The 24,708-nt window shown below is 55.8% G+C and overlaps 2 protein-coding genes across 2 annotated transcripts; one reads left to right on the forward strand and one right to left on the reverse strand.

Annotated features, from left to right (window-relative positions):
* The first annotated feature begins 996 nt into the window (after positions 1 to 996).
* Positions 997 to 7,311, forward strand: COPS6 (COP9 signalosome subunit 6). Its single transcript, XM_053250436.1, has 10 exons — positions 997 to 1,814; positions 1,901 to 2,026; positions 2,383 to 2,514; positions 2,613 to 2,701; positions 3,011 to 3,073; positions 3,186 to 3,233; positions 3,483 to 3,597; positions 3,803 to 3,895; positions 4,004 to 4,104; positions 7,138 to 7,311. Exons 1-10 carry the CDS (start codon positions 1,709 to 1,711, stop codon positions 7,276 to 7,278), a joined length of 1,014 nt encoding a protein of 337 aa, XP_053106411.1. The 5' UTR covers positions 997 to 1,708; the 3' UTR covers positions 7,279 to 7,311.
* A 1,517-nt stretch (positions 7,312 to 8,828) lies between these two features.
* On the reverse strand, positions 8,829 to 24,694 carry MCM7 (minichromosome maintenance complex component 7). The gene is made up of 15 exons (XM_053243815.1): positions 24,536 to 24,694; positions 24,275 to 24,396; positions 23,794 to 23,958; positions 23,568 to 23,692; positions 18,334 to 18,514; positions 18,093 to 18,230; positions 17,097 to 17,246; positions 16,889 to 17,003; positions 14,697 to 14,828; positions 14,067 to 14,150; positions 13,273 to 13,666; positions 13,073 to 13,156; positions 12,721 to 12,889; positions 9,371 to 9,480; positions 8,829 to 9,243 (listed from the first exon to the last, which is right to left on the reverse strand). Exons 1-15 carry the CDS (start codon positions 24,576 to 24,578, stop codon positions 9,036 to 9,038), a joined length of 2,220 nt encoding a protein of 739 aa, XP_053099790.1. The 5' UTR covers positions 24,579 to 24,694; the 3' UTR covers positions 8,829 to 9,035.
* Between the last annotated feature and the right edge of the window lie 14 nt (positions 24,695 to 24,708).

The raw sequence follows: 24,708 nt of genomic DNA on the forward strand, positions 1-24,708 counted from the left end.
ATGTCACTTTCTTGGATTCCAGTCCACTTCCCTTCTTTCCGTTTTCTTACCTCCTCTGCTTATGGCTTATTGTGCTACCATCAATGGGCATTCAGTATAGCAATCAGAGGTGGCCGGCCGAGGACACTCTCTGGACAGGCTGCAAGTACTTTGCAGCCCTTCCTTTGGAGCCAGCAGGAGAGGTGCTGGGCCTGGGATGAACTCTACCTGTGCTGCTGGATACCAATGAACCACTTCTGAGGACTGGCACCAGGGAGGAGAAAGAGGCTCTTCCAAACGGCGGAAACAGTGGAGGCACTCCTGCCTCATCAAGGGGCAGCGGGAAAGCCACCGCTCCTGAGAAACAGACCTTGGGTGGCCAAGGGAAGGGTGCTGGTTGCCCTGAGGTGGGGTGTTTTTTTTGGCCAGCAATCCTGCTTCAAGGGGGCTCCTGCCAGCATATTCATAGACTTCTTGAAACTGGTATTGATATAAACTGCCCGGCAGCTTCTGGGTTGATCTGGGTGTCCATGGTCTGCTTTGTGAGAGGCAAAAGTAGAAAGTAGTTGCCTGCAATCAGAGGGACACAAGGAGCGTCTACTCCATGCCACGGCTTCGGGTTTGTAAGGGGGGGGGGCAGCTAATGGAACCAGACTGACCATGGTGGCAACCAGAAGGGCGTTTTGTTATGGGTGTGTGTGTGTGTGTGTGTGTGTGTCCTTGCTAGAAATCAGAACCAGCCACCAAGAAAACGTCTCTCTGCGTGTGCAGCGTTTACTACAGAACTTTATTCAGCACTGACGAGCAAAAACCACACATCGTTTCACTCTGTGGAAGCTTTAGCTTCGGGGTGCCGCCATACAGCCGATGCCTGCAGCAACCCGCCTCGTAGCGGGGAGGGAGGGAGGGAAGGGGGGGGCGGCTCTTCGGCTGGGGCGAGAACCTCCGCCCTTGCAGAGCCCCCCCGCCCCCCAACCGCACGGCCAGGGAAAGACGGCGGGGTGGGGGGCGGCGCACGGGGCGTAGGAGGCTCCACCTCGCTCCGGGGCGGAGGCGGCAGCATCTGCAGAGCCGGCCCCAGTTCGACCCCCGGCGGCGGCGGAGGCAGCCTCTCCCGGCAGCGGGGCCAGCCAGACCCCAGTCTCGGAGCAGCCGCAGAGGAGACGCCGCCCCCCCCCCCCGTCAGACTGGCAGAGGAGGGTGGGGGGGGGCGCGAGGCGGCAGCTTCTTCGCGGGGGGGGGCAGTGGATAGTGACCACAGAAACTGCCCAGCGGGGAGGGGGGCGCCCCGCCCCACCCCGCCCGCGGCATCTCCCCCCCCCCCCGCGACACAGACAGGCGGCTGCCTTGCGAGGCTGCAGCGGGGAGGGCGACGCGGAGAGCGGAGGCCGCAGGGCGGGCGGCTTCCTCCCCCGGCCACCCGGGGCGGTCCCAGGGGGGCGTCGGCGGCGGCATCTCCGCTTCCGGGCGCAGCAGAAGGACGAGCCGCCGCCCTCCCCCTCCCCCTCCTCCTCCTCCTCCGGCAGACCATCCAGCCGCGGCCTCCACTGCACGCTTCCCCGGGACGAGCAGCCCCGCTAAATCAACCGCGGAATTCGCTACCAGCAACTCCTCTCTCCGACTCTAGCACTTCCTGCCTCTACGGACTGAGCGCACACCACGGACGCATGCGCACTTTACAGGGGCCAGAGGCTGCTACGGGGGCTGCCGCGGGACAAACGCAGCCAAGATGGCGGCGGCAGCTGCAGGAGCGGCTGCGGCTGGCGGCGGCGGCGGCCCTTGCCCGGCCGGGGCGGGGAGCAGCAACGGGGGCAGCATGGAGGTGGACGCGGCGGGTAAGGGCGGGGGCCAGGGCGGGGGCTCACGGCGACGACCCCCCTCCCTGCACCTCTCCCTGCACCTTCTCTCGTTCCCTCCGCAGCGGGGCCGGCGGTGATGGCTTCGGGCGTGACGGGCAGCGTGTCGGTGGCGCTGCACCCGCTGGTCATCCTCAACATCAGCGACCACTGGATCCGGATGCGCTCGCAGGAGGGGCGCCCCGTCCAAGGTGCTGATGAGCCGCGGGGCGGGCGGGAGGCGCGGCGCGTGGAGGGGGGCCCATCGGAGAAGCAGCGCCGCCGGTTGAGCTTCTGCCTGTCGGGGCACAAGCCTGGCTCCTCCGGCAAGGGCGGGCGGGGCCATGGCCACCACCCAAGCCACAGGCCGACCCGAGGACTCCCTGGCCAAGCTCCCGGCTTTGGGCTCCTTGGGGTAGAGACGGGCCACGCGGCCATTCGCCGGCCCGGTGCCTCCTGAGCCGCCTTGTCACCCAAGGTCCGGACTTGTTTCTGCAGAGCAGGCGGCGAGATGAGACTCTGCAGCAACCCCCCCCACCTCCCCCCCCTTCTCCTCCCTGTGTTACAGTCATTGGGGCTTTGATTGGCCGTCAGGAAGGCCGCAACATCGAGGTCATGAACTCCTTTGAACTGTTGTCGCACACAGTGGAAGAAAATGTGGTTATTGACAAGGAGTATTATTACACCAAGGAGGAGCAATGTAAGTATAGGGTTGGAGGGCACAGAGAGAGGGGTCTGATGTGCCTCTGGAAGGAAGGGTGGGCTGGGCCTCTCGCACCGTCTTCTACTCTCCCACAGTTAAACAAGTCTTCAAGGACCTCGAGTTCCTAGGCTGGTATACAACAGGTGGCCCCCCAGACCAGTCTGACATCCATGTCCACAAGCAGGTGAGCCTCCACTCTTCCACATGGGAAGTTGTTGTTATTATTTTGACATTTATATCCCGCGCTTCCTCCAAGGAGCCCAGAGCGGTGTACTATATACTTGAGTTTCTCTTTCACAACAACCCTGTGAAGTAGGTTAGGCTGAGAGAGAAGTGACTGGCCCAGAGTCACCCAGTTCCATGTCAAGGGTGGCGAAGATGGGCAAAAGCCCCCGATGCAGGTCTCCTGCTTCTGGTGGCAACTTCTGTGCTATCCTGGGAGAGGGGCCGGTACTTCTGCAGCCACTGGTGGCATTTTCCCCCTTCTCCTCAGGTGTGTGAAATAATTGAGAGCCCCCTCTTCCTCAAGCTAAATCCTATGACCAAACACACGGATGTGAGTATCTGCTCTTCTTCTGCACCACAATGGGAGCCTCAAGCAACTGCATCTTTGCAAAGCCTTGGAGCATCTGCGTGAACTTTGTCTGCTGTCTTCTCTTTCCTCGCAGCTGCCTGTCAGTGTCTTTGAATCAGTGATTGACATAATCAACGGAGAGGTAATGGTAACCCCTCCTTGGTCAGATCTTGGTTCCCCAGACCCTCCTTTCCTGCCCCCGTCTTCAGCGGTGTTGACCTCCTGGTAGTTCACAGCCATAATGGTTTCAGCTGCAGCAAGGCTTGCACGGCAGGCGTGTGGGGGGAGGCGAGGAGAGGTCTGCCCTGTCATCAGGCTCCTGTTGACCACATCTGTGTAGGGAGAGACTCCCGTGGCATGTGCTTCATCACCTCCTCCCCTTCCCATCAAGGCCACAATGCTGTTTGCTGAGCTGACGTACACACTGGCCACAGAGGAGGCTGAGCGCATTGGGGTTGACCACGTGGCACGGATGACTGCAACAGGCAGCGGCGAGAACTCCACGGGTGAGAGCGAACACGTGTCACGAAGGGATGCCGCCTCCGTGCTGTGGAGCGGATGGCCTTGTGTAGGCTGCCCTGCATTGGCGTAGGTTTGGGGTCTACGTGCGTGGTGGTCATCTGGGAATGCTGCCGCTTCCCTGGCTGCCTCCCAGACTTCCTAGAAGCATGTCTGACCCACTGACCTTCTCCCCCTTGCATGCCTCTCTAGTGGCTGAGCACCTCATTGCCCAGCACAGCGCCATCAAGATGCTTCATAGCCGCGTCAAACTCATTCTGGAATATGTTAAAGCTTCGGAGGCAGGTGAGAGCTGAGGTGGGACAAGAAGTGGGTCAGCTGGTCTGAGCCCCTCCCTTCCCTGGGGGTACTCGAGGATCCTCTCTCACCCACCTGCCCTCCTTTCCCATGCAGGTGAGGTGCCCTTCAATCATGAGATCTTGCGGGAGGCCTATGCCCTTTGCCACTGCCTGCCTGTGCTGAGCACTGACAAGTTCAAGACAGATTTCTATGATGTGAGTGTCTGCTGCGGGGGCGGGGGGTGTCAAGAATGGGGGATATGCACTAAGGATTTATTTATTAAACTTCTATACTGCCCAAACTTCCTTCTCTAGGCAGTTAACATAAAAACAATTAAAACACATATAAAAGTTAAAACAATGCAACAATTTAAAAACAGCCGTAACATTAAAAATACAGTTTTAAAAAGTTGGGAAAGCTTGGGTGAAAAGATGGGTTAGGGTTTTTTAAAAACTGCCAGAGATGGGGAGGATTGAATCTCAGCAGGGAGCGCATTCCACAGTCTTGGGGCAGCAAACGAGAAGGCCTGCCTCTATGTAGCCACCAGATGGGTTGGTGGTAACTGGATATGGACCTCCTCAGACAGGGGCGTAACTACTATTAGGCAAGGGGAGGCGGCATGCCTCGAGGGGCCCCCCCTGAGGCAAGCCACATTACTTCATATTGTGAAGTGTGTGTGTGTGTGTATCAGCGAGGGGCCCATTTTAAAATTTTGTCTCTGGGCCCACTCCAGCCTTGTTACACCCCTGTCCTCAGATGACCTCAGTGGGTGGTGGGGCTCGTAGTGAAGAAGACGCTCTCTTAGATACCCAGGGCCTAAGCCGTTTAGGGCTTTGTAAGTTATGACTAGCACTTTGTACTTCGTCCGGAAACCTATTGGCAGCCAGTGTAGCTCCATCGGTAAAGGAGTAACGTGGTCTCTCCGAAATGACCCAGAGACCAACCTGGCTGCCGCATTCTGAACCAACTGGAGTTTCCGGACTACGTACAAAGGCAGCCCCACGTAGAGCGCATTCCAGAAGTCCAGTCTGGAGGTTACCAACAAATGTACCACTGTTGTGAGGCTGTCTCAAGAAGCAGGCGCAGCTGGTGTATCAGCCGGAGCTGATAGAAAGCACCCCTGGCTCACCCCTTCAACCTGAGAAATCAAGGAGAGGTGTGGATCCAGGAGTACTCCCTGACTGCGAACCTGTTCCTTTTGGGGAAGCGTGACCCTGTCTAGGACAGGTAGATCAAGATCGTCTCTGGAGTTCCCAATGTGCCCAAAACATTTCGGAGGCCATTCTAGAAGCCTCCGAAACGTTTCAGCCACCGGGGCCATTTCGCATTTTGGAGGCGGCAGGGGAGGGTGCACTTACCCCTCCGGCCGCATTTCCCTTGCCGGCGCTCTGTTGTATCTATCAAAGCCCCTTGAGGCGGCAGTGTACCTCCCTGCCGCCCTGTTGCCGTCCTCGGCCGCAGGTTCCAGGCGTGTATACGCTTGTCATGTGCACACGCACCTGGTACTTCCGGCCACTTCCCCGAGGGACTTTGATACAACGGAGTGCTGGCAGGGAAAATGTGGCGGGAGGGGTAAGTGCGCCCTCTCCCACCCTTAAGGGACCACCCCTGCCGCCGCCACCTCCGAAGCTTGGAGGAGGGGTTCCGGGCACATCCCTAATATGCACTCACTCTCCTCTGACTGGAGAAGGGTGTGCCAAGTGGGGCTGAGGGAGAGGAATGCAGATGTGTCCCTGCTTCTGGTGGAGGCTCTTGGCTAAGGGCAGGCAAGCTTGGCCTTCCAGCCGCTGCTGAACTACAACTCCCATCTTCCCTAGCCACCGTAAGTTGTGGCTGGGGATGATGGGAGTTAAGAGTTCAACAGCAGCTGGAGGGCCCAGCTCGCTCAGCACTAGAGCATCCGATTTGCATGCAGAAAGCTCAGTCCCTGGCAGCATCTCCAGGTGCGGCAGAGAGACTCTCACCTGGAGAGCTGCTGCCCATCGGAAGTCGACAGTGCTGAGCTGGAGGGGCCTAGAAGGCAGCTTCCCTGTCACTCCTGCGATGGCTGCAGCAGTCAGACTCTTGCCGACCCTGCTTAATTAAGATGCCAGCCTGTTTCTATCTGTGTAAATCACTTTGGGAACTCTGGTTGAAAAGCGGTGTCTAAATATTCGTCAGCGGTGTCCAGCTTTTGAGCACATCTACTGTTAACTTTCTCCTTTGGCAACCGTCAGTCAGTAGTAGGGGTGTGCACAGAACCGCCACACTGCGGTCCAGCGCTGGGGTGGGAGGTCGCTTTAAGAGCGGCGGGAGGGTTTACTTACCCCTCCTGCCGCTTTCCGCTGTGGCGCTGTAATGCTAAGAATAATTGGGGTGGCAGGATACCTCCCTGCCGCCCCTTCCCCGCTGCTGCTCTGCAAAAACTCCCAGTAATGCTTTGTGCGCGTGCATGTGGTGCTCACGCTTCATGTCACTGACGTGCGCGCGCGCAAAGCATTACCCCAATTCTTAGCATTACGGCGCCACAGCGGAAGGGGTAAGTAAACCCTCCTGCCGCTCTTAAAGCAACCCCCCACCCCCAATCCAAACCACCCAGGTCCGGACCGGTCCGGAGACCTTTTCAATGGCCTCAGGGCCGGTCCGGGCCCATCCCTAGTCAGTAGCCTGCGAGATTTAAAGTCTTAAAAGTCAAACAACGTAATTAGGTCACCTACAGCTGAAGGTGCAATATGCCTCTAAGGAGCAGCTGCAGGGGAGGGGGCAAGCCCTCACCCCCTGCCTGTGGACGTCTCAGAGGCATCCGGTGGGCCACTGTGGGAAAGAGGGTGTTGGACTAGAGGGGCCTCCTTGAGGGGCCTGATCCCGCAGGGCTCTTCTGGGGCCATGGCAACCTGCTGCCTCAACTTCCCTGCTGGATATCTTGTCAAGTCCCCCTGGGGTCCTGGGATGAAGGGTGGTGTAGAAGTATTCATAAATATGGAACCTCATCTCTCCTCCATTCCTGGCAGCTTTGTGAGGCAGAACTATGACTTCCCTGGCCAAGTTTGTGTGGGAACAGCAGCCTTGGGCACTGTTGGCTGGGAAGGTGGGTTGTAATGAATACATGCAATGCCGCTTCTGAGTAGGGCAGCCAGAGCAAAGTCTTGGAGGATGGAGAAAATCTGCTCTTCTCCTGCAACCCCAAGGAAGCCTCCCCGGTCAGACCCAGTGCTGGAGTGCCCATCCCCACCCCCCGCTTTCTCTCTCATGCCACTTTTCTCTCCCAGCAATGCAACGACGTGGGCCTCATGACCTACCTGGGCACCATCACCAAGACCTGCAACACCATGAACCAGTTTGTCAACAAGTTCAACATCCTCTACGACCGCCAGGGCATTGGTCGCCGCATGCGGGGCCTCTTCTTCTGAGGTGTTCTCAATAAAGCCGTGGTGATGAGGCCAGCTGGGGTCTGCGTCTTCTGTGGAGCAGGGAGTAGGCTGGGCTCTGCCCCCAGAGGGTTGGGGTCTTGTGCCCTGCTGTTGTAAAGTTGCTTTTTACTCCCATCCACTGAAACCACCTGTTGTTGAGCAGGCACTGTGGCCGTGATGAGATGGGTCTTTTTCACAGCTGCTGCTGCTGCTGCTACAGCACCACTAGTGAGCTTCCACTGAACCACCAGGGTCTCCTACCTGATTCCCCACCAGCACCTGCTTCAGACCGCTGATTTTGCCGATTGCGTCTTTTTACTTATGCTGAACGTCTTCCCATTTACTTGTATGCTTTGCTGTCTGTTCCTGTTCCATTCGAGGAGCCCTCCTTTTATCCCAGGGCTTCTGACAAAACCCTTTCCCATGTTTGGGCTGCCTGGGAAAGGGAGGGACAATAACGCTGCTGCTGCTGCCGCCACCAGCAGCATCTGTCCTGCAGCCATCCATGAATACGGGATATTGTGGACAATGTTGAGCTAAACAGGCCTGGTAGAAGGTGGCAGCAGCAACAGCCGCAATTCCTGGCATCTGTCTCCACTGCAGATGAGGCTGTGCAGCCAACTGTGCCTGACCTGACTTTTTCAGAGGAGTCCGACAAACAGACAAAGGGTGACAAGGCTGCTGCTGTTCTAGAACTAAAAATTAAGAGCATCAGGCCTAGACAGAAACTACCAATGGTATTGACAAACTCCAGTGTGAAGTAGCTAATCTGACCAAAAAAAAAAAAAATTCTAGTGAGATCTCAAATGCCAGCTCATTAAGAGTAGGATTTTGAATTCTCCTCAGTGCACATCTAGGAAAGGGCATTTGCCCCCGTGGTAATCTTTGGACCCCTGCCGTCTATTCCTCCTCTTGGCTGTTTAGCTTGTAAGCCGAGAGGCACAGGGCCTGCTTCCCATGGTTTCTTTGCTTCAGACGGGGGGTGGAGACTGTGTAGGTAGAGAAAGGGAACAACCTGTACAGAAGCACCAAGACTCTCTTGGAGACCCCTGTGCCCACCCTGGCTTCTTTCTGCCTCACGTAGTCATAGGAACACAGGAAGCGGCCATATGCTGAATCAGACCCTAGGTCCGTCTACCCAGACTGGCAGCGGCTTCTCCAAGGCAGCCGGCAGGAATCTCTCTCAGCCCTGTCTTGGCGATGCGGCCAGGGAGGGAACTTGGGGCCTAGATAGTCTTCCCAAAGCGGCTCCATCCCCTGAGGGGAATCTCTTGCCGTGCTCACACATCAAGTCTCCCATTCATCTGCAACCAGGGCAGACCCTGCTTAGCTGAGGGGACAAGTCACGCTTGCTGCCACCAGACCAGCTCTCCTCTCCCTGGCCACTCATGCTGTTTTCTCCTAGAGGGAGGAAAGCCACACAGGCGGCAAGTTTAAAGGGCCCCCACACAGCCACTGGGCATCACTATCCTCACAAGGACAGTTCTAACTCAAGTCCCTACACCTGTGCTCTCCACTGCCCTCAGCCTAAAAAAGAAAAGCACACCAGCCCCCATGAAGCACTTTATTAGGGAGAAAACAGATTTGTGTCTAAAAGAGTGGCAGCAGCTGGCCATGGTCCCAGATCAGCGGACTACAGCTGCCAGCCACGGCAGCCGAGGATGCTGGGAGTTGTCGCGACACCATGAAGCAAGCCCTGGCAGGCAGCAGGAGCCCCCGGGAGGAATGCCACCAAAGGGCCGCCTCCGCCTCCTCCCTCAGACCAAAGTGAGCCGGGTCTTCTGCTGGTTCACTTGCCAGACGTTGAGTTCCTCATACTCACTGAGAGCAGCCTGGACCTGGGCTGGAGTGAAGCCTTTCGAGAGGCAGCGCTGCTCCGCTTCAGCCAGGCGGACAGACCGTGTCCCGCCAGCGGGAACCAGTTCTCTGATGGCTGCAAAGATCAGGTCAGATGGCCGCTGTGCCCTACAGGAAGGGGGGAGGAGGAGGAGTCAGCCAGCCTGCCCGACCACACACAGCCTGGAGAAAGCAGGCGGCCGCCTCTTGCTCCCGCAGCAACCGCCCCAGATGGCTAGAGCCCCTTCTCTCTCACCGGCCCGTTTGTCCCTTGTCTGCCAGAAGGGTGTCTTTGGACATCTCCATGAGGCGCATGGCCTCGTTCACATCCTCCTTCTCAACCACATCCACACGCCTCAGTCGTGCCTAGGTAAGGGAGGGAGCCGTTAATTCATATGCACAAAGCCACAGCACCCACAGATTCCTTTCAGTCCATGATCCCAACTCCCCATAAGCCGCCTGCTGTATAGATTCTTTTCTTGAACACGCCACCATGTTCAGGCTATTTCAGCCGGAGTATTCTCCATCCACGCTGCCTGTATTTTATCACCCCCCCCCAAAAAAAACAACCCCTGGGCTTTGGAACCTGTATATACAGGGCAGAAGCCTGGAGCTGGCAGTACACCAGTTCTGGAAGTGATGTGAAGGATTCCATCTTTATCTTGTCCTCCCTAAGTATCGCCTCGGATTGTTGCTTGGGAAGGAGCTGAGTGCACCTTTTGTCTGCTTCAAAACTCCGCTTTAAGGGAACAGTTGGTCCAAAGTGAAGAGCTGATGCAGGACTAGATGGGCCTCCTTGGGCCTGATCCAGCAGGGCTGTTCTTTTGGGCTACTAGTCTTGGCAGTGGGCTGCCTCCAGCCTCAGAGGCAGGATGCCTCTGAATACCAGTTGCAGGGGAGCAGCAGCATGAGGGAGGGCCGGCCCCTCTTGGCTGCTCCTGCCTGTGGACTTCTCGGAGCATCTGGTAGTGGGCTGCTGTGGGAAACAGGACAGGCGTGGGCCTGATCCAGCAGGGCTGTTCTTATGTTTTTACAATTAAGAACAAACTCTAGAAGAAAATCTGATGCCCCAGCATGATAAAGACCATTTGGGTGGGAAATGGGATTTCCTGAAAAACCCATTTTACATTAGAACTGTAAGCTTCAAGCTACCAGATCACCTGAAGTCTGGTGGTTTAACTGGTGTGGGCAAATTTTCACACCTGACTCCCAGTCAAGAGTGCTGTTGAGAACTTTTAGGCCTGTTTGGTCTACTCTAATGGAATGAACAAAGAGAAAGAGTTTCTTCTTAACAAGAAACAGCAGCTCCCACTTGTTTCCTTTGGGATCTCAAAAGAGGCAATATTGAGGTTTTCATATATCTTTTAAAAATCAACTACATTGGTTGCCAGTCTGTGAAGACAATACTGAGCTAGATAGACCAATGGTCTGACTCAGTCTATGGCAGTTTCCTATGTACATGAAGGAATTAAGGGTGACTAAAAATAAGATGTAGGAATTGCATAGTGATCTCGGAGCCGTGATGATAAGTACATGCATGCAAGTGTGCCATCGAGTCAGTGTTGACTCCTGGCAACCACAGAGCCCAGTGGTTGTCTTTGGTCGAACACAGGAGAGGTTGACCATGGCCTCCTCCCGCGCAGTATGAGAGGATGCCTTTCAGCCTCTTCCTATATCGCTGTTGCCCGATATAGATGTTTCCCATAGTCTGGGAAACACACCAGCGGGGATTCAATGCACCTAGAAAGGGGCAAGTTAAAAAGAGGCCTTTTATGGTACTGGGATCCCAGAGCTATGGCTCTAGGCCTCAGGATTTGCAGCTCCAGTTGTGGTGCAGTGGAAGCGTGGCCCTTGTCCTTTCTGTTTGCCCATTTTATAGATCCCCAAGGCGTAAGTTGTAGCTACTAGATCAGAATAAGACTTCTTTGCTCTGACAGGAGATCCAAACAATACACAACCCACCATTTTATATGGGCCAACTTGCACACTTCTGTTTCTTCATGAGATGGGGCTGCAGTCCCCACAAACGTAATCAATGCAGCCTGCTGGATCAGGCCAAAGGCTTTTTCAGTCCAGCATCCTATTTCCCCACAGTCATCAACCAGATGCCCCTGGGAAGCCCACAGGCAGGAGATGGAAGGCACAGCCTCTCTCCCACCATTGCTCCCCGGCAAGCCATCATCAAATTTGAGTTGGAAGGGACCTGTGAGGTCTTCTAGTCCAACCCCTTATTCAGTGCAGGAAACTGCTAACAGCATTCCTGGCAGATGCCTGTCCAACCTCTGAAAGCCCCAGTGACCGGAAGCCGACTTCTACACAAGGCAGACTGTTGCACTGTCCACACCCTTACAGTGAGGAAATGCCTCCCAACATCTAGCCTAGATCTGCTTCTTTGTAATTTCAACCTATTGTTCTGGTTGTCAGGAACAAAAGAGAACAAGTCCACTCTCGGTTCTGTGCCCTAGCCCTTCAGATATTGAAGACGGCTAGCCTATCTCTCTTCCAGGTTAAACAGACCCAGCTCCTTCAAGTGTTGCTCATACAATTTGATTTCCAGACTTCTCAGCATTGTTGCTGCCCTCCTCTGAACCCAGCCCAGATTATTATGGCCTTTAAAATGCTGGGCCCAGAAATGGACGCAATATTCCAAGTGAGGTCTGACCAGTGTGAAACAGAGTGGAATGAGTGCGTGTGATCTGAGCTCGATGCTTCCGTTAATGCAGTCTAAGATGGCCTTTGCTTTTTTAGCAGCTGCGTCACCCTGCTGGCTCATGCTCCCAGAGTTGCTCACTAGGACACCAAGGCCCCTTTCACATGTACTGCTGCCCAGCCAAGCCTCCCCCATTGTGTACTTCTGCTTATGTGTAAGAAGAAGCCAATGCAGAACTCGGACCTTTGTATCCGTTGCACTTCATCCTGTCCAAGATGTGAGCTGCTCCCCCTCCACCCCCACATCTTGTATCATCTGCCAGTCTAACAAGCATCCTACTCCCTCTTCGAAGTCATTTATGAGAACGTGGAGCAGCACAGGACCCAGGGGAGGGCCTGTCGGTCTCCACTTGATCTCTCCCTCCAGCATGACATGGAGTCAATCAGGAGTGCTCACTAGCTACGGTGGCTCAGCCAGCTGTAAATCCACACCCAACAGAAGCATCCTATAACTCAACTTTTACCAACTTTTACCAATGTGGAAGAATTTGTCAAATGCATCACTCAAGTCAAGCTACATGATGTCCACAGCATTTCCATGGCTCACTGAAAATGCTGACGCCATGTGCAGCAGCAGTACAGGCAGCTAATTCCATGCTAGGGATCATTAGGGAAGAGATTAAGAACAGAACTGCCAAAGTCGTCACGTCACTGGTAGTTGTACTGAGCCCCTCACCCAGGCATCAGTTCACCAGGCACCAGCCAAAGGCCTCCAAGCCTCTCTCAAGCAGCCCAGAGCTGGCTCCGAAGATGAGCCAAGCCAGTGCCAGGTTGTTGAATCCTGCTCCCAAATTCAAGCTGGCATGGCAGAGACCTTGCATGCCCTAACCCTTCCCTGCCTCTGGCCAGCACCCTCCCCACTGAAGAGGCCTCAGAGGACCTCCACCTTTGACTCACCAGGGCAGTAGCCAGACGGAGGATCCCCAGCAGGGTGCGGGCTGAGGTGTACGTGGTGTCCTTGTTGGCCCAGGCCTCCTTCCGCATCTCCACGTAGGCAGCTGTGATATAATCTGCCAGCGATTCTGGCACGGCTGGCTGCTTCCGCTTGCACATGGCGATGTATCGCCTGGAGGGGGAGAGCGAGAGATGGGGCCAGCCTCCCCACGGCAGAGCAGCTCTCCTCTCCGTCAAGCCACAGCGTGCCTCCAAGGAACAGCAGCACCAAGGACCGGCTCTCCCCCATCCCCTAAGCTGGAGGCGACAGCCCCTGCAGCCGCCTCTGAGAGCAGGGAGCCCTTGCCCTTCTTACCTCATGAGTCCCATGTCAAGTTGTTGGAACTGGCAGGGCGGCTGCCGGCTGTGCTGGTGCACGTAGGTGATGTGCTGGGCCAGGCTGTGGAAGACAGAAAGCAAAGACCTTTCAGCAAAGGAGCAGGCAAGGGAGCCTCGCGGGGGGAGGGCTGGGGGTCTCCTCCTCCTCCTCCTCCTCCTCCTCCTCCTCCTCCTCACCGAAGATCATTGTCACGATCAGGACGGTCCTGGATCAGCCAGAGCAAGTCGAAACGGGAGAGCAGGGCGGCAGGGAGCTGGATATTCTGCTCCAGGCTGCGCTTGGGGTTGTAGCGCCCGTAAGCCGGATTGGCAGCTGCCAGGATGGCACAGCGGGCGTTGAGTGTGGTCAGGATGCCAGCCTTGGCGATGGAGAGGGTCTGCTGCTCCATCACCTCGTGGATGGCGGTGCGGTCCGACTCCAGCATCTTGTCAAACTCGTCAATGCAGCAGACGCCCTGGTCGGCCAGCACCAGAGCGCCCCCCTCCAAGGTAAGCTCCCCCGTCAGGGGGTCACGCAGCACAGCAGCCGTCAGCCCCACACCGGAGGAGCCACGCCCTGTGGTGTACTGGCCTGTTGGAGGAGAGACGGAAGGCGAGGAGACGGGGCTGCCTCGGCTCTTGAGCAGGGAGCCAGCAGCACCTCCCCTCCCTCCCCGCTTGCTGCTGTGTCCAAGTGGGAGCGCGGCAGACCCCAGGGGTGAGGACCAACCCAGGGATGGGCCCCGGCAGGCTGCTGGAAGTCTCCGGGCCCCGCAGGGAAGCTCCGTAGAGGCCTCTGGCCGGCCAGGCGCAGAACAGAAGCGCTGCAGCTGACGGGCCCACCTTGGTCTGACCCGGCAGGGCTCTCCGTGGCTTCCAGTGAAGCCTAGGAGTGGCCCTTCCTGCTCACTCAGCGGCCCCCTCCCTCCCCTGCCCACTGACCAGATCTGGCAAGGATTCCCAGGGAGCGACTGTCCTCGTGTGGTACTCACTGCGTGGTGCCAGGCGAGTGATGTACGAAAGCAGCTGGGACTTGGCCACCCCAGGGTCCCCCATGAGGCAAATATTGATGTTCCCTAGAGAAGAGGGGAGCAAGGCGAGCAACCTTGGAGGAGCCACTGCCAGGCTGTGTAGACAATACTGAGCTAGAGGGACCAAGGGTCTGACTCGGCTAATGGCAGCTTCCCACGTCCTCCAAGGTAACAGGCAGGAGGCTCTCCCAGCCCTCTCTTGGAGGCGCTGCCGCCACGGAGGGGACTGGGAGCCTTCTGCATGCAGGTGCTCTTCCCAGAGTGGCGGCTCCATCCCCAAGGGGGATCTCTGGCAGCGCTCACACAGCTAGTCTCTCATTCAAATACAAACCGGGGTGGACCCTGCTTGGCAAAGGGGACCACTCATGCTTGCTGCCACAAGGCCAGCTCTCCTCTGCTCCGGCCCTGAAAGCAACACTCTGCAAATGTGCAGACACACACGGGGGCCAGACAGCTCCCTCGCCCTTTGCAGGAGGAGACTAAACCAAGACTCCAGCTGCGAGATGACGACGTCCCCAACAGCAACAAAGCAGAACCGCTACATGCACTGGGCAGAAAGGTCACGTCGCCCTTTCTGGTTACGCGACTCACCTCGTATCTTCATGCCCTGTGGGTTCTGGTCCACCCCCCCCACCAGCAGAAGCAGGAGGGCCTTCTTGACATCTTCATGGCCGTAGATCTCTGGGGCAATGGAGGCTGCCAGCTTGTCATAGAAGTCCTCTTCTGCAAGAAGGCAGAAAGGAGCAGATCGACCTCGCTCGGGGCTGCCGGAGGTATATGGAGAGGGGAGCCAAGACAGCACGGAAGCGGCTGCAGCTCTTCAGTTAGGACCATGTACCATGATATTTAAGGACATAAGGAAAGATCCAGCCCTGCTGGATCAGGCCAAAGGCCCATCCAGGCCAGCCTTGTGCCTCACACCATAGCCAACCGGGTGCACCTGGGAGGCCTGCGGAGGTGGGGGGGTCAACCACCCCCTCCCATTGGCACTCCCTAGCACCTGGTGTGAGGGGGTGCCCCCCTCTGGATCCTGATGGAAATATACAGCTACGAAGACTAGCAGCCATTGATCGTCCTACCCTCCACCATGAATTGGCCTAGTCTCCTTTGAAACCCATCTAGATGGGTGGCCGTCACCACATCCAGCAGCAGTGAACTCCATAGTTTAACCACATATTGTGTCAAGAAGCACTTTTTCTCCAATGCTGGGTTTTTTTTTACCATTAGGGTGTACCATGTTTGTTTTAGAACTGGCTTAAAGGGTGTGTTTTTGTGGTGTGTTTTGAATTAACCCGCTTTGCCTCAAACGAGAGCCTTTAGATGTTTTAAATAAGGGAAAGGAGCCCAAACAATAGGGCACTAACCCTCTCCCAACGTGAGGGAGGGAAGGCATCAGGAGAAGGTCTAGCTTCTCTTCTAGTGGGTCACCCAGATTACCCCACCCGCCGATGCCCCTCAGAATCCGTGTAGTCCAAAGAGAGAAAGGGCCGCTCACCACGGGATCACCTCTCCCGCCCAGCCTCCGCCAGCAGCCCCACCAGCACACCTCCTCGGGGCTGCCTGTGGGAGGGAACTTGGGCCAGGCCAAGGCCCAGCAAGGGCAGCATCCCACGCCCAGCTGCATAGGGACACCACCCCCCCCCCCCGCCCCTCCCAGTCCTCTCCAGCTTCTGGTCCTCAGAGGCATCATTATGTGGCAATGACTAGTTTTTCAGGCCCTCCACCGCTTGGATCCATGGTGCTCAAAGGGCTGCTTTGCTCCCACATGCACCCGGCTGCCCCACACAAGCGGCAAGCCTCTCCTGCATATGGCTCTTCTTTGGGAGGCTCAGTGGGTGGCCATCCAAGAGAGTCTTTCCTGGGGGTGCCCTCCCACCACCCCCGCTTCTGAAACTTTCATTCCGTGAAGACGTGTCTTTTTAATTGGGCTGACACTCTTTCTTCCTGCCCAAGTGGCCACGAATTATTAATCGGCCGTCAGGCAGGTCCGTCTCCCAAGGAGAAGATTTCAGCAGTGGGGGCCAATAATGCAAGGAGATGAGGTGAGCCAACGCACTGGCACATCTTCGGGCTCCGATTCAGCTGGGAACAACATGAAGTCCCATCTTGTGGCAGGGGAGTCTACCAACCAATCGTGTGCTTCTGTTCTGCCTGAACCACCTACAGTACCATCCTACTTTCAGTCCCTTTCCTGAGGACGCTGGGTCAGTGTTTACTGAGCTACCTCCTGTGATGACCAAGAACTCTCCTCTGGTTAACACAAAATCTTGTGGCACCTTAAAGACTAATACAGTTCCTGTAGCATAAGCTCTGTGGATTAGAGCCCCACCCCCCTCTAATCAACAGCGATCTGGAGAGATCTTTCTGGAGCTCTGTGTGGCCCTCACCCTGAACCCTTTGGTGATCGCTGCAAGCCTGGCTACCAAATGCTTTGTCTGGTCAACAGCACCAGCTTCTACAGAACCTCGAGGGATGAGGGACTCCCACCCCCCGCCACTCTCCTGGAAGCTGTCCACTGGTTCCTATCCTTTGCTTCCTGTCTTCAACCAATTCTCAGCCCACAGGAAGATCCTCCCTCTTACAGCACTGGCTACTCAACTCTCTGTTGTCCAAGCTATTTTGAACCCCCAAAACACCACGTTAGCTGGATCACCCCTTCTGATGAATGGTTTGGTGCTCTTTAACACTTACCAGTTTCGTTAGACCACTTTAGTCCAAATCACCATGTTTATGAGGGAGGGAGAGGAGAGAGAAGGGAGCGGGGAGAGCAGCCTCCTGCTCACCTGTAATCTGGCGCAGCTCCTCCTCGGTGAGCTCCCCTTCTCCCAGCTCCTCTTGCTCGCTCTTGCTCATGCAGACAATGTGATGGGCCTCCAGGTAGGTGTCAGAGAGAAGGCCCTGTCAGAGCAAGCCATGGCGTTCACCTCAGAGTCAGCCCCAAGCCCAGGCCTCTGCCCTCCCTGCCTGCCAGCCAGCCAGCCAGCCACCCACCTGCAGGAGTTGCCGGAAGCCAGCCTGCCGCACTGGGAGGAAGACCCCGGTGACGCTGACATGATCGCCCGGCTGCACAAGGCGCGTGTTCTCTCCTTGGAGGCTCACACTGATGGAGCGGGGCAAATTCCCCACCGGCACCTGGTCACTCTGCAAGAAACACAGGCAGAGGCGGCCAGGTCAGCGAGGAGGACAAAGACCCATCCCCGCACGACACCCCCAAACGCAGCCTCCCCCTCCCCCTCCCGTTGCTCCAGGGCATCACTCTGGTTCTACCTGGACTGAAACAGTGCCAGACCCGTCAGCTCAGTCGCCCCAATCAGAGCTCCAGGTGGGAGACCAGCACGCAGCTGGCTACAAGTCTCCTTTGCAAGAGCAGGTCTTGCACCTAGGACCAAGGACCCGTCAGCCACCAGGGCAACTTTCCATCCATGAGAAGCAAGCCACTTGGCAGTGCCCAGCACCTCTCAAACTCCTCCCAGGGGTCAGGATGCTTCTGCTGAGCAGGGCAGGCATCCAGAAGGGAGGAAGGCAGCCCAGAGCCCCTTCTCCACCAGCTTCGACCCAGGCTGCCCACGGACAGGAGGGCTGGTTCCTCGCCCACCTGCACCCCACCGCCCATGCAGGAGCTGCCTTAAAAGGAAGCTTCAGGAGCAGGAGAGCAGCCATTCTACAGGCATGCCACTGCCCTGCCCCAAGCGACTTGTCTGTCCAGATGGGGCCACACCTGAGGTTTTCCCCAACCCTGCGGCCCTTTTAAAGATGGCACAACCTGAGCCGAGGGCGGCCTTCTGCATGCAAACGGAAGCAGGTGCTCGGCCACTGGGCCAAAACCCCCGGCTCCTAGCGGATAGCAACCGGACTGTGTGTCTGCCCCCCACATGCAGCTCCCCCCACCCCCCGCTCAGGGCCCACCACGCTAGCGGGGAGATAAGGAAGGGGCAGCGCAGGGGACAGGTCCTCTCCTTTCGGCAGAGGAGGGGCACTCAAACTCACGTGCTCCTGTATCTTGAGTTCCTGGTACTTGGTGAACTTGGATCCGCGGCTCTGCAGGTAGAGGCGGCCGCCAGCTCGGTTGGTCTGGCAGTCCCGGCTTGGACACATCAACAAAGGCGTGAAGGTGGGAGACTGGATCTGAAAGGTGGTGGCGGCGGCAAGACGAGGGGGAGGTTAGACGGGGGTGGGGGGGAAGTGCTCCCTCGTAGACAGGCACCTTCCCAAAGGGCCGGCTACTCACCGGCTGGTAGGTCTCTGCCCCGCACTGGTCACAGCTGTAGGTGGCCACCACCATGCGAGGTTTCACCTCAGAGACACGGGTGACAATGCCCCGTACAGTCACCAGCTTCCCAATGGCATCGGCCTTCACCTCCCGGATCACTCGGGCCTTGGCACTCGAAGGGGCTTTGAAGTACAGCTCGCTGCCAAGGAAGAAGGAAGAGAGCCTGAGCAGATGGGCCAGCCAGCCGAGAACAGCTGCCCTGCACTGGAGCCGCCATCCACCACAGTCATGCTCAGCGTAGGGTCAGAAGGCAGCAGGTGGTGGCCGTGCATCTCCTTTTTCTGTTTTTGCAGGAGCCTTCCAAGAAAGTGTGCAAGGGAGTGGGGAGGGAACTAAACTCCAATCCCATGCATGGCCTCAGACTAGCCACTTTCTCAGCCTCAGTTTTTGTCATCTGCAAAAAAAGTAAAAGCCTCACAAGGTTATTGGGAGGGCAACAGAGAAACTGCAAAGCACCTGCCAAATTGCCTGTGGGCTTCCCAGTAGCACCTAGTGGGCCACTCTGTGAAACAGGTTGATGTTGTACATTTTTACTGTATCGCATTGTATTGATTTCTTGTTTTCATGGTCATGGACCGTAATAATAATAATAAATTTGATTTGTGTGAAACAGGATGCTGAACTGGGTGGCCTTGGGCCTGATCCAGCAGGGCTGTTCTTTAGTTTCCAAGTTCCCTCCTTGGCAGCATCTCCAGATAGGGTTAAGACAGACTCCTTTCTGCAACCTTGGAGAAGCTGCTGCCAGTCTGTGTAGACAATACTGAGCTAGATGGACCAAGGGCCTGACTCAATGGAAGGCAGCTTAATAAGAACCTAAGACTAGCCCTGCTGGATCAGGCCCAAGGCCACCCAGTTCAGCATCCCGTTTCATAGAGTGGCCCAACCAATGCCTCCGCGAAGCCCACAGGCAAGAGCTGAGGGGGGCCTGCCCTCTCTCTCGCTGCTGCTGCCCTGCAACTGGCATTCACAGGCATCTTGCCTCTCGTGGTGGCCTAGAACCACTGACTAGTCACCATTTGTGGAGGTACGAGGTCTAGACCTTTTGGGTTTCTGTGAATAAGCCCCTGTATTGTATAGTGCACTAATATTCCCAAACCTCTTCTCGTAAATAAGCCCTGATAAATGAATTGTTTTATATTATATTCCTAAGAACCTCTATATTGCTGCAAATAAGATTTCTGTGCTTGCGAGTCCCTATGCATGGAAAAGATGCAGAGTCAAAGTTCATTCTTGTTTCACTTTTGGTTTAGCATTCTGACAGTTGATTTTTGGAGGAAAAAGAGATTTCAAGATATGAAGGGAATTTTTTGTTTGTTCTGATTGGCTGGGCTGAGGAACTGATAGGCCAGAGGAACTGTTATATATTGGGAGTGTTTAGAGAGGAAAGTCAGAGTCCTGAGAGAGAGAGAGAGAGAAAGAATGTGTGTGTCCGTGTGTATCTTGGAAGGAGAAGTCAAGAGAGTCTGCTGGAGCAAGTCAGAGCTGGAGGTTGCAGAAGAAGGGAGAGAGTCTTGGAAGCCAGATAAGTCAAGTCTGCTGGAGAGTCTGAGCTGGAGGCTGAAGAAGACCGAGAGTCCTGGAAGTCCATCTGCTGGAGGGAGAAACCCAACAGAAATCACTAAAGGAGAAAAAGAAGAGCTGGGCTGGATGGAGCCCTAGACCTGAGCTGGAATCAGAGCCACCCAGCAAGCCAGAAGCCAACAAGAAAGCACAGAGGACTGAGCAATGACCAGCAGAGGTAGATGTATTTATCCAGTTTTTATTTTCCCTGATCTGTTCTGTTAGTAACTGTTCTGAATTTCCCCCCTGTAAGAGTAATGTTTTAATTGAACCAGTTTTTCTAAAAGTAAACTTCCTTGTTAATGGTGTGGGGGGTTGGGTGAAGGGCTTTTGTAGTGGACCCAGCCATACCCCAATTCCACTTGGTGGCCATGGTAAAAAGGTCAGGAGGAATAGAGGGCTGTTCCTCCACACCACTGATAGGCCTGTCCTCTGAGGACTTATCGAAGCCCTCTTTAAAGCCATTTTAAAAGCCATTTCTAAAGCTATCCAAGCTAGTGGCCATCACCACGTGCATAGAATTCCATAGATTCTTATGTTCTAGGTGCTCTTCTCATACAGTGATTCCAGTTTAGAAAATGGCTATGGCACACTTATGGCTCATTTTCACTGAGCATAGCAGGGATAGTGCTGAGAAGAGCCCCAACCCTGTATCTGTGTGCTCTTTCTGTTGGCACTGCCACTATGTTGCTGCTCATAGATCCATTCCTATTTAAGGTTTCAAAGGAGGCCGTCTGGTGTGTTCAGCTGGATGGCCTCTGAAATAAACCCGCTAACCTACTTTACGGGGCTGAGATAGAGCATATGCTGAATTATTACTACAATATTTATATACCACTTTTCAATAAATCGTCGATGCAGTTTACGTAAAGAAAATGCAATACTTTTGAGGTGAGCAGGAGGAAGGAGCAAGCAAAGCAGGGAGTCTGCTCCCCCATGGAGCAGAGGGCATTTCTGGGGGCAGGTGCAAGATGCAAAAAGCAAGTCTGACTCCTAGATCCAAATAAAGTTTGCCAAGGCTTGCTTTACGCAACAACCCTTCAAGTATTTGGAGAGTGCCATCCTGTCCAGGGAGCCACAAATTTAGGCTGAGCTCACAAGCCAACCCCTCTCAGATCCTTTTCTGGTACACAGGCAAAGATTAGGAGAGAAGCAAGCCTCCCCATCCCATATTTGCAGCGGGAGGCCTCTCCTCCTGCTCAGAAAGAATTCCTGCTCTTTCTGACCTTCTCAAGTGTAGTGGAGAGGAGATCTTTCGTGAAGAGGTTTGTGTGGTGCTGGGTATGCTTCTTGCCAGAAGGCTGGAGGCACTTGCCATTGGCAAGGGGATGTGTGGATGCCAGATCACATCCTTCTTCACTGCCTTCTCTTCTAAGCTCAGCATACCCTGTTCCTTCAGCCTTCTCTCACTGGGCCTTGTTTTCCAGACCCCCCCCCCCCACACACACATCACCTGCTGCCTTCCCAAAACCCATTCCAACTGGTCTAGACCCCACTCAACATGCAGTGCCCAGAACTGGACAGTTACTCTGTATGAGGTAGTCCACTGCAAAGCAAAATGAAACGATTACTTCCCACAACCTGGGAACTATGGCTCTACTAGTGTAGCCTAAAAATCACAAGCCATTTTTGTAACTGCACCACATGATCGACTAGTGTTTGGCTTGCGACAGACCGCAGACCAAAGATCCTTTCCCCTTACACAGCCAACAAGCTAGGTATCCTCCATTCTCTATCTGTTTTTTCTTCTCTGAGTGCAGAACTGTTCAATTTCATTTTGTTCGTTTCAGCCCAGTTTTCCATTCTATCAAGGTTATTTTGAATTTTATTTCTGTCTTCTGAGACGATAGTTATCCCACCCAGTTTTGCATTATCTGCAAATTTGATAAGAAATTCCCCCAAGCTAAGTCATTAATACAAATTTTGAAGAACACCAAGCTCAGAAGAGACTTCTTATTACTACCTCATAATAAACTTCCTTCCAGTCCAAGGAGGAGCCACTAATGAGCATTGTTGGAGCAGAGTTTTCCAACTAGTTGCAAGTCCTAAGGCTATTTACTAGCCCACGGCTGACCAGTTTACTATTCAAAATATCAAGGGAACTTGAGATAACCAATCGGGACAACAAAAGTCTGTCTCTGCTTTTCTTTCTCATCTATTAACATTTAGGCATCTTTACTGAGAAGCAAGGCTAACACTTGAACATATGAAACTGCCTTTTACAGAATTGGGTCCTTCTAGTTCCTGTGTGACAGCATGATCTCTACCAATGAGCTGCAGACCCTGAGCTGTCGTTTTCCTGACACTGAACTTACATTGGGAAATGACGACAGATAATCTGCTTTGCCTGCAGAAGACCTGAGATGTAATCCTTGGCAGCACCTCCCGACAGGGTTGAGAAACTCTCCTGCCTGAAACCTGAGAAAGCTGCTGCCAGTCGGACATAGAGACTCTACACACGATCTTTGTGTAGGGACTGGGAGGATTTTGTGGAAAGAGTGGGCTTAGCCCACACTCCCCCGCAGAGGAACAGCCGCTCCTTGCTGGGCAGCCGTATCGGCTGCCCACGTTGGGGGCCGTCCAGCCCCCGGAAGTCCCAGGATTTCCCGCACAAGTGCGCAGGGCATTCTGGGGAGAGCCCTGAAACTGGGAGGCTTGTTTTAGCCTCTCATCGGGGGTTTCCTTGCGCGCCGCCGCGCTGTCTCACAATCAGGAAAACTGGGTTAGCGGAGTGCTTGCTCCGCTAACTCCATGTAAAGGGAGGGCTTCTTTGAGGGACTAGCCGCCAGAGAACCACTGGGCTCACCCGGTGGTTCTAACAATGGGAGAAAACTGGGCTGGGCTCCTTTAGCCCGGCTGTCCCCCATCGTGAGAATTGCCTCATACTTTTGTTCTAAGCCAGGGTTACTCAACTTCAGCCTTCCAGTTGTTTTTGGACCACAGCACCCATCATCCCCAACCACAATGGCCTCAGGGATTATGGGAATTGTAGGCCAACATCTGCAGGAGGGCCGAAGTTGAGCAGCCCTATTCTAAGCAGACTGGTGAGATTTCTGTTTCTGTAGTTGTTCAGGCAGTGATTGTTTACTACAGATTCATCTGTTTTCAAAGGAAGAGCCTTCATTGCTCCTAAAATGCTTTTGAGTAAACAGATGTTTTATCCACACTAAGTCTAACTATATTTGTTTGCCAAAAAAAGCTTCTCTTTCACACTCATCTTAAGGCCCGTCTTCCATTCATTTCAGAGCTCTTAGTCCCCAATTCTTACACATACACTTGATTTCTGAGGCCACCTCCAGCCCCCAAGGCAGGATGCCTCTGAGCACCAGTTGCAGGGGAGCAGCAGCAGGAGGGAGGGCCGGCCCCTTTCCGCTCCTGCCTGTGGGCTCCCCAGAGGCGGCATCTGCTGGGCCACTGTGTGCAACAGGATGCGGGACTCGATGGGCTTCCTTGAGGGGCCTGACCCAGCAGCAAGGCCGTTCTTCTGTTCCAAACATCCCACCTGAGGAAGAGTTCTGCTTAATTCTGAAACTCACACCCTCACACTGAGTTCTGGTGGGACTCCATAAAGCATCTTAACTTTTCTTTCTCCCTTTGACAGACAGACAATTAACCGCCTCCGCATGACTCACAATCGGCGCAGGAGTTCTGGCGGGAACTGATTCTGGGGGTCTCGGAGCTGGCCGGGTTCCTGGCCACGTCCCTCCAGGAGAAGGCGGTGTTCAATGTAGACGTCCAGGGCGTCCTTGTGGGCCACCTGCTTGCAGACAAGCGAGCCACAGGCTGAGCAGGCGGCTTCCTAGCCCCCCACCCCACCCCACCCCCGGGCGGAGTGGGGCTGGGCTCCCCCTTCCTCACCTCCCGCTGCCGGAACTGGGGCAGCAGCTCCCAGACGGCATCGGCGAAGACCTGCTCGTAGCGCTTGGCGTTCTCGCACACGGCGTCCACCAGCTCGGGGTCCTCCTCAGCCACATCGTCCAGGTCCACATACAAGGCCACCTGCTCCCGGTGGGCCAGGGCTCCCTGCGGGGGGGGGGGGAGGAGAAGGGGGTGGGGGGCGGGGAGAGGAGAGGGATTTCTGGAGGAAGGAAGGGAGGAAAAGGCCCCCCCCTCCCCCAGAGATGGGGCTCCAGGCCCTGCCCAGCTGCAGAAGACGCCGCCAGACGGAGACTGGGAGCGCTCTGCACATGCTCGGAGGCCCCTGGACTCCCCAGCAGCGTCCTGAACTCCGGAGCGGAAGGGGAAGAGATCGAGATCTCAGGCGCTCTGCATGTGCTCAGAGTCCCCCTCGCTCCCAGGAACCGAGAGACGCTCAGAGACCGCTGCCGCCTCCGCTCACCAAGCTCCGGCGGTAGGAGAAGCTCGACTCCTCCTGCGGCGGCTGCTGCTGCTTCTTGCGGGCCGCGTCGCCTCCGCCTCCGCCGCTGCTGCTGAAGCCCTGCAGGAAGCTCTTCGCCTTCTCTGGGCGGGGGGGGGGCGAGAGGGGAGCAGGTCAGCGCGCGGGGGGGGCAGGTCAGGGGGCGCGCGCGGGGGGGGCAGGTCAGGGCGCGCGCGGGGGGCAGGTCACCGCCGCCCCCCTCCCTCTCGCCCCCCCCCTCACCGCGCTCCTCGGCGTAGTCGCCGCCGCCGCCTCTTCCCGCCATTTCTCGCCGCGCTCCCTCCTCGGTGTCCGGACTCCGTCGCCGCTTCCCGCCCTTCGCAGCCCACGTGACCCCGCGCGGCCCGCACAGCCAATCCGCACGCGCGGTGGCGGCAACCCCGCCCCCAGCAGCC

Source organism: Hemicordylus capensis, chromosome 4, assembly GCF_027244095.1.
Source record: "Hemicordylus capensis ecotype Gifberg chromosome 4, rHemCap1.1.pri, whole genome shotgun sequence".
Lineage (NCBI taxonomy): Eukaryota > Metazoa > Chordata > Lepidosauria > Squamata > Cordylidae > Hemicordylus > Hemicordylus capensis.

Excerpts from the sequence above, each read along its gene's own strand:
- COPS6 (XM_053250436.1), top strand. The coding sequence starts at position 1,709 with ATGGCGGCGGCAGCTGCAGGAGCGGCTGCGGCTGGCGGCGGCGGCGGC. Across the intron at positions 2,027-2,382 it reads GGAGGGGCGCCCCGTCCAAG|TCATTGGGGCTTTGATTGGC; the intron begins GTGCTGATGAGC and ends CCTGTGTTACAG. Across the intron at positions 3,074-3,185 it reads CTATGACCAAACACACGGAT|CTGCCTGTCAGTGTCTTTGA; the intron begins GTGAGTATCTGC and ends CTTTCCTCGCAG.
- MCM7 (XM_053243815.1), bottom strand. The coding sequence starts at position 24,578 with ATGGCGGGAAGAGGCGGCGGCGGCGACTACGCCGAGGAGCGCG. Across the intron at positions 17,247-18,092 it reads AACTCAAGATACAGGAGCAC|AGTGACCAGGTGCCGGTGGG; the intron begins GTGAGTTTGAGT and ends TGTTTCTTGCAG. Across the intron at positions 9,244-9,370 it reads GACAAGGGACAAACGGGCCG|GGCACAGCGGCCATCTGACC; the intron begins GTGAGAGAGAAG and ends CCCTTCCTGTAG.